At 39.0% G+C, this 15,317-nt stretch overlaps 1 protein-coding gene across 2 annotated transcripts in view; it reads left to right on the top strand.

The window, feature by feature from the left end:
* LOC117433470 (keratin, type I cytoskeletal 13-like) overlaps window positions 1-11,441 on the top strand; it is a 28,387-nt gene extending 16,946 nt beyond the window's left edge. Inside the window, exons 1-8 of one of the 2 annotated variants that reach the window (XM_034909312.2) lie at window positions 6,395-6,906; window positions 7,671-7,753; window positions 7,990-8,146; window positions 9,050-9,214; window positions 9,701-9,826; window positions 10,089-10,309; window positions 10,981-11,015; window positions 11,251-11,441. In XM_034909312.2, the coding sequence (XP_034765203.2) occupies window positions 6,466-6,906; window positions 7,671-7,753; window positions 7,990-8,146; window positions 9,050-9,214; window positions 9,701-9,826; window positions 10,089-10,309; window positions 10,981-11,015; window positions 11,251-11,348 (1,326 nt within the window). In that variant the 5' untranslated portion in view covers window positions 6,395-6,465 and the 3' untranslated portion in view covers window positions 11,349-11,441. Of the gene's footprint in view, window positions 1-6,394; window positions 6,907-7,670; window positions 7,754-7,989; window positions 8,147-9,049; window positions 9,215-9,700; window positions 9,827-10,088; window positions 10,310-10,980; window positions 11,016-11,250 lie in introns of those variants that run through there. The other variant, XM_059006639.1, reaches the window with a different exon arrangement.
* Window positions 11,442-15,317: the final 3,876 nt, after the last annotated feature.

Genomic DNA, 15,317 nt, shown 5'->3' with positions numbered 1-15,317 from the left:
TAAGTTAGTTACAAAGGGAGGAAGGCGGATAGAATAAATGTGAGAACGCATTAACCCACAAACACAAACTAAATATCGAATTAAACGATTAAAAAATAAATGTGAAATTGTGGCACAATATACACCGTTTAAGAATGACTAGATTTTTTTAAATTTTAAATCCAGAACACGACCTTTCACTCCCGAGTCCTTGTGCACTTTCGCGCCTTAGTGAAAACAACACACTCTGCTTGGTCCCTGACGTCAGCCGCGCACTGAGTCAGTGTTACAGTGATGCATTATGGAATTTGTAGTTTTCTTGTCTGCTAATTACACCCCAAACCCCCACCAAACACCTACAAATACAAATCCCAGGGTGCCATTCTTTTTAAAGCTACCGGTATCTCTTTTTCTCTCTTTAATGACTCGCTGCACTCAAAGGGCGAAATCGGTAGTATCGTTTGGCACGTCACTGTTATTATTACTAGTACGTTATTATTCAAACGTTCACCGCGCCCCCCCTGGAAGGTTTCACGCGCCCCCCCCCCCCCCCCCCCCCCCCCCCCCCCCCCCCCCCCCCCCCCCGGTAAACCGCTGCACGGTTTGCAAGCCAGATGAACACATTTAAATCTAAAGTATTTGGGTTTGGCTATACCTGTTGAAAGATGTTTGTTGCCTTTGTAATGACTAAAGTGTTAAAATCCAAGCCAAATTTGTAACTCCACTTCCCAAAAGCAGCGGCTGACATCATTAGGATTATCCTATAAACAGAGGAGAAAAACATCAGGTTGCCAAGGAGACCGTGGTACATGTAACCAAACGGCACTGCTCGGGCCTAGAGAACAACGTCAAAGCCTTCCATATAAAATGGACTAGCTTGGAGCTTCCAGGTGTTAGCCGCCTTTGAAATCATCAGGTGCTGACAAAACGCAGCTTTGCTCGGGGTGTATCCATTCCATTCATGCTGTTGAAGCCTGTATGTGACTATCACAAAATGATAGTCACAAACAAAATTTAACCTTTACATCAAATTACCTTAACACTGATATATATATTTTAGGCGCTTCCAATACTCGACAATACGTCCAATGATCGGCAAGGAAGGGATTTATATCTTACCTCAAGTAATTCCATCCTTACTATGGACAGGGGTAAAGAGCCAAAGGCCAAAGAGCAAAGAATGTAGTGTGAAAATATGTATGATGTAGTAATGCCTCAGTAACAGTAACCAACTCATTCCTGTAAGTTAAACTGTCCTGGTAACATGACAGTGGTTTGGAGGTCAGCTAGCGATCAATTGAGAATTCTGAACAAGGAACTCAAAATTGATACTCAAACTTATCTGTGAAAAAAAAAGTTGATAGATTTTTAAACCTATTTTATGTGTTTTACGCCATAACTTTACTGTAAGTTAATACGCTCTTTGCAGGGGGGGCTTTTAGGGGTGTTATCTTGCGCTGTTTGAATGAGAGAGCAAATCCGTTCATCATAATAATAGGAGACAAAACGTTTTAAAGTATCATAAACCACCACATTTCTTGTTTGTAGTTATTCCAAAACAACTGTGTTCTCAAGAAAACGTCTCATTGTTAGTCATCCACAGACAAAAAGCTTGCTTATATGCCCAGCAGTTCATTCACAAAAAATACACTTTTCAATAGAAGTGGCTTCTTAGCCAAACATATGTCAATAGTCAATAGGTAATCTTACATCATCTGATAATCCTGACATTGTTTCCATTGTTAGCTTTTTTTTTTTTTAAAGAACCATCTGAAACTGTATTACGCGGGTGTAGCTGTTTCCTACTTTCATTCTAACGATGAATTTACATTTTTGTGAAGAAATGTTGATTTAAAATTTATCAAGTGACATAAATACAGCTTGTGTTCTATTTTTGGTTTCAAATGAAAATGTATTTGGTAGTTAAATGGGTTAAGTAATATAAATGGTATGCCTGATAAAAGCCACGCGACAAGGGGCTCCCGAGTGGCGCATCCAGTAAAGGCGCTCCTCGCAGGATGTGCCCTATAGCCTGGAGATCGCTGGTTCGAATCGCTGGTTCGAATCGCTGGTTCGAATCCAGGCTATGACCGTGACCGAGAGTTCCTAGGGTAGGGCGCTGCCCGGGTAGGGAGGGCTTAGGTCGGCAGGGGAATCCACGGCTCACCGCGCATCAGCGACCCCTGTGGCCGATAGGGGCGCCTGTGGCTCTGCAGCGGAGCCGCCAGATCTGTGTTGTCCTCCGGCACTATAGGTCTGGTAGCATTGCTGTGGATCTGCAGTGCGAAAAATGACGGCTTGGAAGGAGCACGTTTCGGAGGACGCGTGTTTCAGCCTCCGTTTCCTGAGTCGGCGGGGGGGGTTGTGAGCGGTGAGCCGGGGATACAGATAATAATTGGACATGCTAAATTGGGGTGAAAACCGGGGTAAAAATAATTGGCGACGACTAAATTAAAAAAAAAAAAAAAAAAAAAAAAAAGCCGCAGTAATATTAACAGGACAGGAGCTTGACTCCATTCACTCATACTATTTATTTATTTATTTATTTCTTTCTTAGCAGACGCCCCTATCCAGGGAGACTTACAGTCGTAAACAAAAATACATTTCAAGAATCACAGTACAAGTATTAATACAATTAAGAGCAAGATAAAATACAATGACTTCTGTTCTAGCAAGTACAAGTATATGACAAAATACGATTCAATAACAGAGAAGATAACAGTGTCAGTGATAGTTACATCAGGATATAATTAAATACAAAATACTACAGATTAAATAACACTTGACAGATTACAGTACTCTAAAGTACAGGATTAAATGCAGTAAAATAGGGAGCAGATAAGAGCAAGTAAAGCGCATTTAAGGAAGAGTGATAAGTGCCCAGATGGAAAAGAGGAGTTTCTACAGGTGCTGTCTGAAGAGGTGAGTCTTGAGGAGGCGCCGGAAGATGGTCAGGGACTGGGCAGTCATTGTATTTTAAAGTCATTGTATTTATCTTGCTCTTATTGTATTATTACTTGTACTGTAACACTTGAAATGTATTTGCTTACAATTGTAAGTCGCCCTGGATAAGGGCATCTGCTAAGAAATAAATAATAATAATAATAATAATAATCCGTAAGAAGATCATTCCACCACTGCGGGGCGAGGGTGGAGAAGGAGCGGGCTCTGGAGGCAGGGGAGCGTAGAGGAGGTAGAGCCAGTCTTCTAGTGCAGGAGGAGCGGAGAGGTCGAGTGGGGGTGTAGGGAGAGATGAGGGTCTGGAGGTAGCTGGGTGCAGTCTGGTCAATTATACTGTTTCCTGGGCATTTCAATGCGCTGACAATAAGTGCAGGAAGATATTTTGAAATAAATACTGATATTCATTCCACATTAATTACAGTGTGCACACATTAATTACAGTGTAGCAGCACATTGTTCTTCAAAATAAGCAATCACTTTTAATTGTACCCTTTGCTGTAATATAATCCATGGGCGTATCAAATGCCAAATAGCTGGTCATTTAAATCCCTTTAATGACTTTGCTGAATAATATATCAAAGTTATACTTATCAAAATTATGTTATGAAAATGTGTCACGCGAAGATATTTGTCACTTACCTCCGACTGACTCTACAACTATTGCAAATGTTTTGCATCACCCTATAGAATTAACCCATTTTTCTTCCTAAAGTCAATAATGTGTACGTTAATATAGTGAATTGCATACCGTGTCCTAGTTTTCCATATACGTATAGAAAAACTGACGAAAATGTAAAAATGTGACATTTCGAAATCTAACATGAAATACTGTACTATTATGGCTTCCATGGTAGACTGTTGCATTATCATTTTTAGTTTCTTTGATTACATTTTGTGAATTAAAATATCAAAATTAGGTTCATATAGTTATTTTTTTTTAAGTATGTCTCAGTCCTGAAATTCTAAGCAATGCAAGACGTTTGGCCATATACTATGTGTGAAGCTTGAGTAAAAAGATTCACTGAGCCAAAGCACTCAATACATTGAGAGTAAAGACAATTGCACTAGTGCTCAGCGAAGGCAATGTGTTATATAGTGACATTTCATATACTTTTGACATACAATATCAATCAATTTCATTTTTAATTTTCTCGGTTAAGTGGGCATCTATAATTTAAACAATCGTTTCTGTGTAAAGGAACATTTCAGTGCTTTTTTCTAAAGACAGAGCTCGGCCGTTGCTTTTTTTGAAATTGCCTGGAATAATTATTTTACATATCAATCACACCTTCTTAAATAATCGCACTAGAAATATAAACGTCCAATCGAAAACAAGCTCTAGTTGCGACAGCGTAATTTGATGAGACTTCAGCACCGTAGTGTGTAAGATAGTAAGCGGTGGAAAATAACGGGTTAAAATCCCTGCAGTTTCCATTTTTAAAGAAATTGTGTACTCTGTATTCTTTATACACTTAGAATAAATCGGAGGATTACCAATAATGTTCATAAAGAGCTCTGTTTGTACATAATGCTTTTTTTATTTGTTTTTAATTTGAAACGTACGTAAATATTTATGAAATGTAAAACAAAAAGCAGCATCTTGATTTAAAAAAAAAAAAAAAAAATCCGTTCAGCTTGACTGAAACACCACACTGAGCACTGTTGACAAAAATAATACGTATTGGGTAATATATATATATATATATATATATATATATATATATATATATATATATATATATATATATATATATATATATATATATATATATATATATATATATATATATACACACATACATACATATACTTTTGTAGTGTTACAACCTGGAATTAAAATTGATTTAATTAAATAGTCCATAATGTCGAAGTGGGGAAAAAAAATCTTATATTTTATATATATATATATAGGTTCTTTGCTTTATCAGCTACTGCTAAACACCGTTCAAATTAACCACACAAAGTTTTGCTTCCTAACACTATTGCTTCGATTGGTTCACGTGGGGTCGAATCAACTGAGGCTTCAGCCCCATCACTTGAGTAAAGGTACTGTCTGTAAACTTGTAACCTGTGTGTGTACATCTATCTATCTATCTATCTATCCATCTATCGATCTATCTAGCTACACACAGACACACACACACACACACACACACACACACACACACACACACAAACAGTATATTTAGTTCTCATATAGGGCATCTTGATGGAGTGAGTAATCAACACAATAAAAGGAAACAAGGAAAAAAATTCAAGCTCAATTTCTGTTTGTGAAACATTTCACACTTTAAATCTTTAACCATGGTTTAAAAACTCTGTCCATGCCTTACTCGGAAAACCTCTTCTGAATTAATTTAATCCATACTTTAAGGGAGCTTATGACAGCCTCAATATTACATTTACATGCTTTGCACCAGATTCAGTTTCAAAGAAACCTTTTTTTTGTGCAAAATTGTGAATCTGTTTTTGATGTGAATAATAACAGTAATCAAAAATTAAACACACAAAATAAAATAGCATTCTGCAAAAAAGAAGCCATACACAAGTCTGTGTTTTGTTAAATTGTGGAAATTGCTGATGACAAACTCAATCTTCACAACCTACAACCCAGTCACGCTTTGATCAACAGATGCATAGGTTGGGTACTGGCAGATTTCACCCCTGGATAATCAATCAATCAAAACCTATATTGATCTAGATGAGTCAATTGAGAACAAATTCTCGTATCCAATGACGACCTGCCAAGAGGCTCCCACCACCACATCCAACAACATAAAACACAATAAATAAGGAGAAAAAAAACAAAACAAAACACATAATCAGTTGTAAGACTTTTTTTGGTTTTCTATTTGCTGCAATGGTCTTTTAAGGTCACGTTGTACCCTGTCTTAAAGCAGAAATTGTTCCTGAAGACAAATGTGAAACAACTTAAATCATTAAGTTACTAGTATACTTGTCATGTTCAGTATGCCTTACTACACTCAATAGCTTTAGATGATGGTGAGAAACACAGGCAGTGCCAATAATGCCATTATAGATAATAATGTTTAATTGAAATTAATGATTAAGATTAAGAAATGTGTGCAGGTGTGTTATTGGGCAGGGCTGGTAGATTATGCTCTAATGACATCTTTTTGCTCGACTGCTGGCACGACACCTACCTCACCTTTTTATGAGAACTATTATGCAAATGCTTGATATAAAAAAAATCCCATGCCTTTTAATATGTTAGGATTTTAGAATCCCCATTGATGATACTCTGCTGAGCTAAAGACTGCAAAGCCACCTTCCACCCACATTAATCATCTAAACGCCTGGGGCGCTAAAACCACTTGACATTATCTAAATTTTCAAAACAATTAGATAGGGATGGATTCCAATGTCTTTGTTGTCTATGACAAAGTAGCTCAACCTAATCCTCCTTGGATCTCTATATAAGAGGGGACTTGGATGAATCTACTGCAGTTCATCTCTTGCAGTGAAGCTTGTGGATCTCCCAGCCCCCAGCAGTAACCGACCACGATGTCCTACTCCAGCTCTCGCTCAGTCAGTTCCGGGGGCCACTTCAAGGTACCCCAAGCAGGGTCTGTACACACTGTCATCAAGCGTCGGGCTCCTAGTGTTTACGGGGGCGCTGGAGGACATGGCACAAGAATCTCAAGCCACTCCATGTCAGGTGGTTTTGGAGGTTATGGTGGAGTCTTTGCCATGGGAGGAGGAGGAGGAGGAGGAGGAGGAGGAGGGTGCTTCGGTGCCGGTGGAGAACATGGTCTCACCATCAATGAGAAGACCACCATGCAGAACCTCAATGACCGCCTGGCCGCCTACCTGGAGAAGGTGCGCTCCCTGGAGGCAGCCAATTCCAAGTTGGAGTTCCAGATCCGGGAATATCTGAACAATAAGACACCGCAACACCACGATTATAGTGCCTATGAGAAGATCATCCATGACCTCCAGCAACAGGTAATAATGATTTTGTTAAGGTCAGGACCACTCTGGTGCCTTGTTTGGGAGCGCATTGCATAGGTATTAGAGTCATGCAATAGTGGTACATTTGGAAATACAAAAAGGTTGATTAATTCTTTGACAAACGTGTCTTGAAACAACACAAAAACTGAGAATAGGTTTGATCTTAAACTGTTTATTTGATTAACTGTGATATAAAAACACTGGCTTTCAATACCTCAAAAGTCTCTTCTGTTGATGTAAGTTGAAAGTTAAAGAAGCATTTGTTGTTGAAGCAGTATGGTCAGATTATAAAAGGAAAGATAAATGGAATTTCAGCATAGCAACTTCCAGCTTTTGAGTCATTTACATTGACTGCTAATGCAAAAAAGTTTGTGCGTGATGGTGCATGTTCTTTTTTCCATGGGGTAATTGCTAAAAAAAACAAAAAACATGTTTTTGTCACATTTTTTATACGTGGAAAATGATATTTTATCTCCAGGAGGTGTGGTGTTTATTGGTTGCTAGGCAGCTGACTGATGCTGACTTAAATTCTGACAGTCTACACTTGTCATTTCCTCAGTAATGGTTTAGTCAGTAATTTTTAACTGGCATTATGAAACATTTAGCATTATTTTAACAATTTATATTACTTGTAATTGTCTTTCAATGCAATTTATTATCACGAGCAAACATGTGTGATTAATCAATCATAGATCAGATAATTAATCGATCAATAGAAACCCCTATTTGGGATAAATCATTTTTTTGAAATTTTCCAGATCAATGCTGCTCGTCTTGCAAATTCTGGGATTCTTCTGCGAATTGATAACGCAAAACTGGCTGCCGAAGACCTCCGTGTAAAGTGAGTTTCCTTGAAAAAAGCAATCTGCTGAAGATCACTCAGTAGAATAGTGTCTCTTGTTATTTTTACATTTATTTATTTATTTTTACCTTGTTTGATAGAATGTCTTTAAAAGGTTGACATGAAAAATGAAAAATACAGCCCGATTTATGGTCTTTGATTTCTGAAGTAGTATGCATAGATAGACTTATCAAAACCAAAGAATCTTCTGCAACCTGGCTTACATTCCTGTGCAGGTATGAGAACGAAGTGGCGATGAGGCTGTCGATTGAGGCTGACATCGCCAGACTGAGGAGAGCCCTGGATGAGCTGACTCTGGTCAGATCTAACCTGGAGTCAGATCTCGAGCGTCTGAAGGAGGAGCTGATCTACCTCAAGAAGAACCACCAGGAGGTATGAGAACCACAAGCACAGGATCATCTGCTGGTTCAGTCTGGAAACTCATACTATCGGTTATTTATTAAAGCTTAGCTTGGACAACACTACTGTAAGGACTGTGGAAGCAACTATAATCAATTATCCTGAGTCATGCTATTAGGAAGCTGTGTGGAGGCTGTGTGGTCCAGTGGTTAAATAAAAGGGCTTTCAGCCACTGACTCATTGTGTGACCCTGAGCAAGTCACTTCACCTCCTTGTGCTCCTTCTTTCGGGTGAGAAGCACTTGTAAGTGACTCTGCAGCTGATGCATAGTTCACACACCCTAGTCTCTGTAAGTCGCCTTGGATAAAGGCGTCTGCTAAATAAACTAATAATAATAATTAGTGATATTTGACAACAGTGAGTGAATTAAATTCAAATGTATTTAGTTACACTTACATTATTGAAAGATTGGCATTCACAGATTATTAATAATACAGTTATTGCAAATATACCTCAAGACGCGATATAATGGTCAACAAGTTTTAATACAGTTACAAGAGACAGCAGATCAAACTACCTGTAAACCGAAGGCCATTCTTTAGGGACAGGAGTGAATGAATAGCCGAAGGATGCCTTTACTTTTGAGAGTATTTGTATGCTACAGCTCCAGCTCTCTCTTATGTGTAGACAGCTAATTAATTACAAAACATTTGCCATGTTCCATCACGATCACCCTGTTATCATATAACGGATATTATGCCGAGTCAGCTCTGTACTTCCACCTATGTTCTGTCCACTCAATGCAAAAATGCAAACCATCGCCGGTTCCCCAGTGGTACCAAGGTCCCTTAGATCAGAGATTCTAAACTTCTTTTGGTTTACGGGACCCCATTTTAAAACTGATTGCTAATCCACTTTGATGGCTGTCTTGTGTAGGATCTGGCAGCTCTTCGGGCTCAGATGCATTGTGCATCGGTCAACGTGGAGGTGGACGCTGCCCCACATCAGGACCTGGCCAGAGTCCTGGAAGAAACGAGAGCGCAGTACGAGGGCATCGCCGAAAAGAACCGCCGGGACATTGAAGCGTGGTACAAGAACAAGGTGAGGAGCCACAGAACAGACAGCCTTCATTCCAGTACAGAGGACCTGGGAGGACAGCTGGATACCTATTGGGTGTTCTCAGAATGCAGTTTAACGAATGCCCTCTAGGAGCACAATAGAGCATTCAATCAGGGCTGTTTATTGTCAAAGAGGCCACATTTAAATTACAAATGGAAAGATTTGGTTAGATTACCTATCATAGAGCTCATCAGAAACTGTAGTAAGATTTTTTTGTATACAGTACATAGTAAACATCTGCATAACTTCAAAACACAAAACTCCAAGGTAAATATAAGAAACTAGGTCAAGTAAACCAAACATTTGTCAACTTGTGTGAGTTTCTAGTTGCATTACTACACACTCTACCACTGTGTTGTACAGTGATGAATGCTGTGTTGTATGCAAGTGGTTTACAGTACAGTTCTTCCTCAGTTCAGTACCTACTCAGCTGACTGCATGCATTTCTTTCCCCCTTTTGTCTTGCAGTTTGACACTCTGACCCAGCAGGTCACCATGAGCACCGCTGAGCTCGAAGCCAACAAGAATAAAATCATCGACCTGAGACGAGTGCTGCAGGGCCTGGAGATTGAACTGCAGTCTCAGCTCGGCATGGTGAGAGAGGAATACACTATATAACAGCTGCATATCCCTGTTGCGAGGAGGGGTGTGCTGAAGTATTTAACAACCGAGTGTTTTAAAAGCCAATTGGAAGCACATTTTCCTCTCATCCGGGGCCTTGACATTTTCACTGCTGTACCGAGGTCGTAAACTGGGAAAAAGTTAACTGCAGAAGTTAATTACTGTTGACTGGTTCTCAATTCTAAAGGTGAGGGAAGCACAGCTTTTACCCTTTTTTTTCTTTCCTGTCTTTCAGAAAGGGGCCCTGGAGTGCTCACTGGAGGAGACAAAGGCCAACTACTCCAATCAGCTCCACAGACTGCAGGGGATGGTGAGCAACCTGGAAGCTGAGCTGATGCAGCTGCGCTTGGACACCGAACACCAGTCCCAGGAATACCGGATCCTGCTGGACATCAAGACCCGTCTGGAGATGGAGATCGCGGAGTACAGACGCCTGCTGGATGGAGAGGGTGGCAGGTGAGGACGGCACAGGCTTGTCTACTTTCTTTTAATTCAAATCTCCAAAAAAAACAATGAATGCATGAACCTGTACAGCATCATGATTATGTAAAGAGATCAATCAGTAGCTATTAGACCCTGAGTCTTCCCGACAATTATAACATAGCGCCCTCTGGTTGTCAGATTGTCAAAAGGGATTTATATTATATGGTTGGCTACAATGTTAAAAAATAAAAGCAATCTTATTGAGGAGTGAGTGACCAGTTCCCACTCCAGATGAATTTTGGAAAACAAAACCTTTTACAGTAAAATACAATGCAATTCACAATTCTACAGCGCCTTTCAACACAAGGATGCCTAAGCACTTCACACACACAAACACACACACACACACACACACACACACACACACACACACACACACACACAAACATCTGAATATAGTCGATTCAATGAAATGCAGAAAACAACAATAATTCACCAGCTCTAATGGGTGCAACTGCTTCTCTGGTGATCCAAGCCCAAACCACAAGATCTAGACTTGTGGGTGGAACATGTAGTCACTTTATATGCCTCAATACAAACCCCTATGTGTAAATGCTAGAATTAACAGTGGTGCAGCACGTGACTCAGCTGTTTTCTGTTTTGTGAAATGAAACAACTTGGTAACTCTCTGTTCTTCCCTACAGGCCTCCCGTTCAAATCATTCAAACCGTTCAAAAAGGTAGGTTATTCATCTTATTATTTATATCTATACCTTTAATTTATATAATAAATATATTGTACAGCATTTTCATTCTGTACAGTATGATAGATGATACCCTGTGGCAAGCCATTTAAAATTTAACCCTCAATTTTGGATATCAAAAATACTATTTTGGATATCAATAAATCTGTTTTTCTAGTTGGTGTGTGTGTGTGTGTGTGTGTGTATATATAATTTATTTTTTCTTTTACAGCACCAGTGACCACTAGAAAGGTGAAGACCATTGTGGAAGAGGTAGTTAATGGGAAGGTTGTCTCGTCCCACGTTGAGGAAGTAGAACAGGATATGTAGACCAAGGCCTCTGCATACCTTTAGCTGGGCATCACAAGGTGTCACCCAGAAACAAAGTGAAGTCAAATTAATAAAGAAATAATTGACTCTGAATTCAATGGTGGTGTTTTTTTTTATGTATTTAGTTATTTATATATAAGGAGCTGTAAGTATATTTGCTTTTTGTCTCCCTCTGCTGGTGATGCAAACAACTGCATGATGTGCAAGACAAGCAGTTGCACTTTTGTTTCAGTAACAGGTCTCATTCATTTATACAGACATGCACAAGTTGAACTATGAACTGTCACCTGTTCTACAACATGACTGGTTTACTGAGGCTATATCCACATGGTCGACCCATGGGTAAACCAACACATATACTGGTAGAATACTGCCAATGTCAATGTGCAGTTTCTGAAATTATGGAACAAAAAAATAGGCAAGGATTCTACCATTTGGGGTGTGCAGCAGTAATTTAAGTCCCCCCTGAATCTTTTGCACAGAGATGTTCTATTTTCTAACTCACAGCTGCCCCAGTTTCAAAGGGAATTGCAGGTGGACAGCCTCAGTGGTCATTTATAAATCACATCACTGGAATATTAAGTAAGCATGGTGTATTATCCCATTCAATCACAATTGCTTAATTGTGTTTTTAGACATTTTAAAACAATTTGTATAAACTCTATCGAGACTTTGCCCTGCCATGACTTTAAAAAAAAAAAAAAAAAACATTATGCATTATACAATAGCCACAGAGATAGGAAGGTTAACGTGGTGAAATTATACACACCATGACTGATAGTAAATATAAAGATCTGAGCATAAACAGAGATAGAGGATGACGCCAAACACACACACACACACACCACAGCAGGATCATCAAACAGGTTAGACATTGAATACAATGTAGATGCTATTAAGTAATTCCTCATCCATCTCCTACAATGCAACCTCTGAAAACACATTTAAATATAAAGAGCCACGACCTCACCTGTTACCAGAGGCACTGCTACATCTGCAGCTCAATAAAATAGGCTTCTGCTTATTCAGAAAGCAGATTCAAATGAACTATAACTGAGTACCAAAAAGTAGATACATAAAATAGAATGTGTTTTTACTGCACAGTTACAGTATACAGTACTTGGTCGAAGGCAGCTGCAAATTAATAATAGGGGTACTGAAGTTAGCAATCAATAATTATTCCAGATGAGATACAGTTTTATTAATTCATAAGCACTGAACGGACTAATGTGCTTCAACAACCATTTATACACAGTTGCAGAATACAGAATGCAGAAGAAAATGGGTACTGTCACATGTTTGTGTCATTAGCGAAACTGCAAGAAAAGGGTTAGTAAACCTAGTAGATAATAATAATAATAATAATAATAATAATAATAATAATAATAATAATAATAATAATAATGCCCCATCTGGTATAAAGAAAAGCAAATACATACGATAACAGATTCTACCAATAAAGCCAACAATATAGTTCAAGAGAACATTTAAATAACAGCTAGTTTAAAAAAAAATGCTCTAACAAATTGCAAAGTAGCCTTTCCTCAAATGAGGACAATGGCACTTAATGGGTTAAGGGGTAAACTTAAGGGGATAAAACTTGTTTAAGCAACTGCCCGTTGATTCCCCTTGGAGATATCCCATCAAGTCATAGTTCAGCTTAGTTTCTGAGATCTGACAAGATAGCATAGCATGTGTTATATATCCTGATAACATTTACTCTAACTAAGCAGTTCGTAAAACACAAGCCGACACCGTGCTGAGATCTAACAACTAGCTTCTTCATTGAGTTGTTCTGAATAACACTGCACGCTCTGTGAGCTATGCAAATATTACCAGTAGGTGGCAGTAGCCAACTAATCGTAATACTAAACCACTACATAACAGCATGCTCAGAGACATTAAGGTTAAATGTCATACAGCAGGGGTCGGAAATTAAATTTCATGGATGGCCAAATGCTAGACGCAGAGCGGGCCACATACACCCCCAACCCAACCACACCGCCGCCACCGCAAAAACGAGCTGTAAAATGTGATGCTGTATGGCGCATGGCATTGAGAACACATACTGAACCATTTCAATGAATTTCGACCTATCATTCATATCCAGGGCGCGCGGCACATTTTAATAACCTATGTATGGCTGCTGCTGTATTTTTGATGCGCTTACATTAAGATGTGCCTGCATGCAGCCTGCACCATATCAGCTTTAACTGCACTCCCGGTGGCAATGCTGCATCAATAATCTTTACCTGCATATACGACCCAATGTATCGATATCTGATCCATGATGGAAAAAAACAACGGCAGATTAAATTGTTTCACCGGCAACCGGCTCATCAATAACATCGCATCTAATATTGCATCTATTAGCGTTACTGTGTATGAGGATTCCAATACCATAGCGAGGCATACATGTAACGCAATGAAGCATTTAAAATTAAAATGTGTGCTACTTTTGAATTGACTTTTTTTATGTTTTTTTGCATTCCTGTGAATCAGGAGGGGCGTGTGTTCTTAACCACTTAATTACGCAGGAAGCTGCCATTACCAGCGAAATAATTAAACCAATTTTACAGATTAGTGCAGATTTGATGAGGAGTGGGTAATCAAATTACGATCTTATGCTGTAATTACATGTAACGCCTTATTCAGATTACTGTTAATTTAATGTATAGGTTAAACAACCGTTGATCCTCGTCATTTAGCGACTTACAGGTTTTATGTCTCACCCGAAGAACGGAGCACAAGGAGAAAGTGACTTGCTCGGGGTAACACACGGGGAGTCAGTGGCTGAGCTGGGAGTGAAGCCTCCTATCAAAGTATCTCCGAAGACAAAGGGAAATCAAGCAACAGCCAACTTGAATTTAGTTTTGGCATCTCTTATTTGTAGTTTGGAGACAGTTCAGGGGTGCAAATCGTTTTGAAAATGTGGTGCTAAACTGTTTTGAAGCACCAGAGAGCCTACTAGTGCTAAATTATCAAACACTAACCTTCTCTCCTGTGTGGGTGGGTCATGTGAGTCGTCCAGACCCAATCAGAAACTATCATCAACTTGGTTGCTAAGGAATAATAATAATAATAATAATAATAATAATAATAATAATAATAATAATAATAATAATAATGAAACATGTCTACTGGTGCTAGAACTATACATTACCCTGCAGAAAGCACAGAACAACGTTAAAGCCATTACTTAGCTTATCTTTTGGTAGAGAAGCATTGCATTGACAGATGTTTGATGCTACTGTAACTACACTGCAGAAGTTTAATCATATCTATGTTTTTAATGACGTTAACAACTAAGTAAACGGCAGGAAATGCCTAGTATAAACCTGGCAAACCGCTGCACGGTTTTCAAGCCAGATGAACACATTTAAATCTAAAGTATTTGGGTTTGGCTATACCTGTTGAAAGATGTTTGCTGCCTTTGTAATGACTAAAGTGTTAAAATCCAAGCCAAATTTGTAACTCCACTTCCCAAAAGCAGCGGCTGACATCATTAGGATTATCCTATAAACAGAGGAGAAAAACATCAGGTTGCCAAGGAGACCGTGGTACATGTAACCAAACGGCACTGCTCGGGCCTAGAGAACAACGTCAAAGCCTTCCATATAAAATGGACTAGCTTGGAGCTTCCAGGTGTTAGCCGCCTTTGAAATCATCAGGTGCTGACAAAACGCAGCTTTGCTCGGGGTGTATCCATTCCATTCATGCTGTTGAAGCCTGTATGTGACTATCACAAAATGATAGTCACAAACAAAATTTAACCTTTACATCAAATTACCTTAAACATGATATATATATTTTAGGCGCTTCCAATACTCGACAATACGTCCAATGATCGGCAAGGAAGGGATTTATATCTTACCTCAAGTAATTCCATCCTTACTATGGACAGGGGTAAAGAGCCAAAGGCCAAAGAGCAAAGAATGTAGTGTGAAAATATGTATGATGTAGTAATGC

The sequence above is a fragment of the Acipenser ruthenus genome, chromosome 33 (genome assembly GCF_902713425.1).
Source record: "Acipenser ruthenus chromosome 33, fAciRut3.2 maternal haplotype, whole genome shotgun sequence".
Taxonomy (NCBI): domain Eukaryota; kingdom Metazoa; phylum Chordata; class Actinopteri; order Acipenseriformes; family Acipenseridae; genus Acipenser; species Acipenser ruthenus.
Note: the sequence above shows the minus strand (reverse complement) of the source record. Positions and strands in the feature narration are given on the sequence as shown.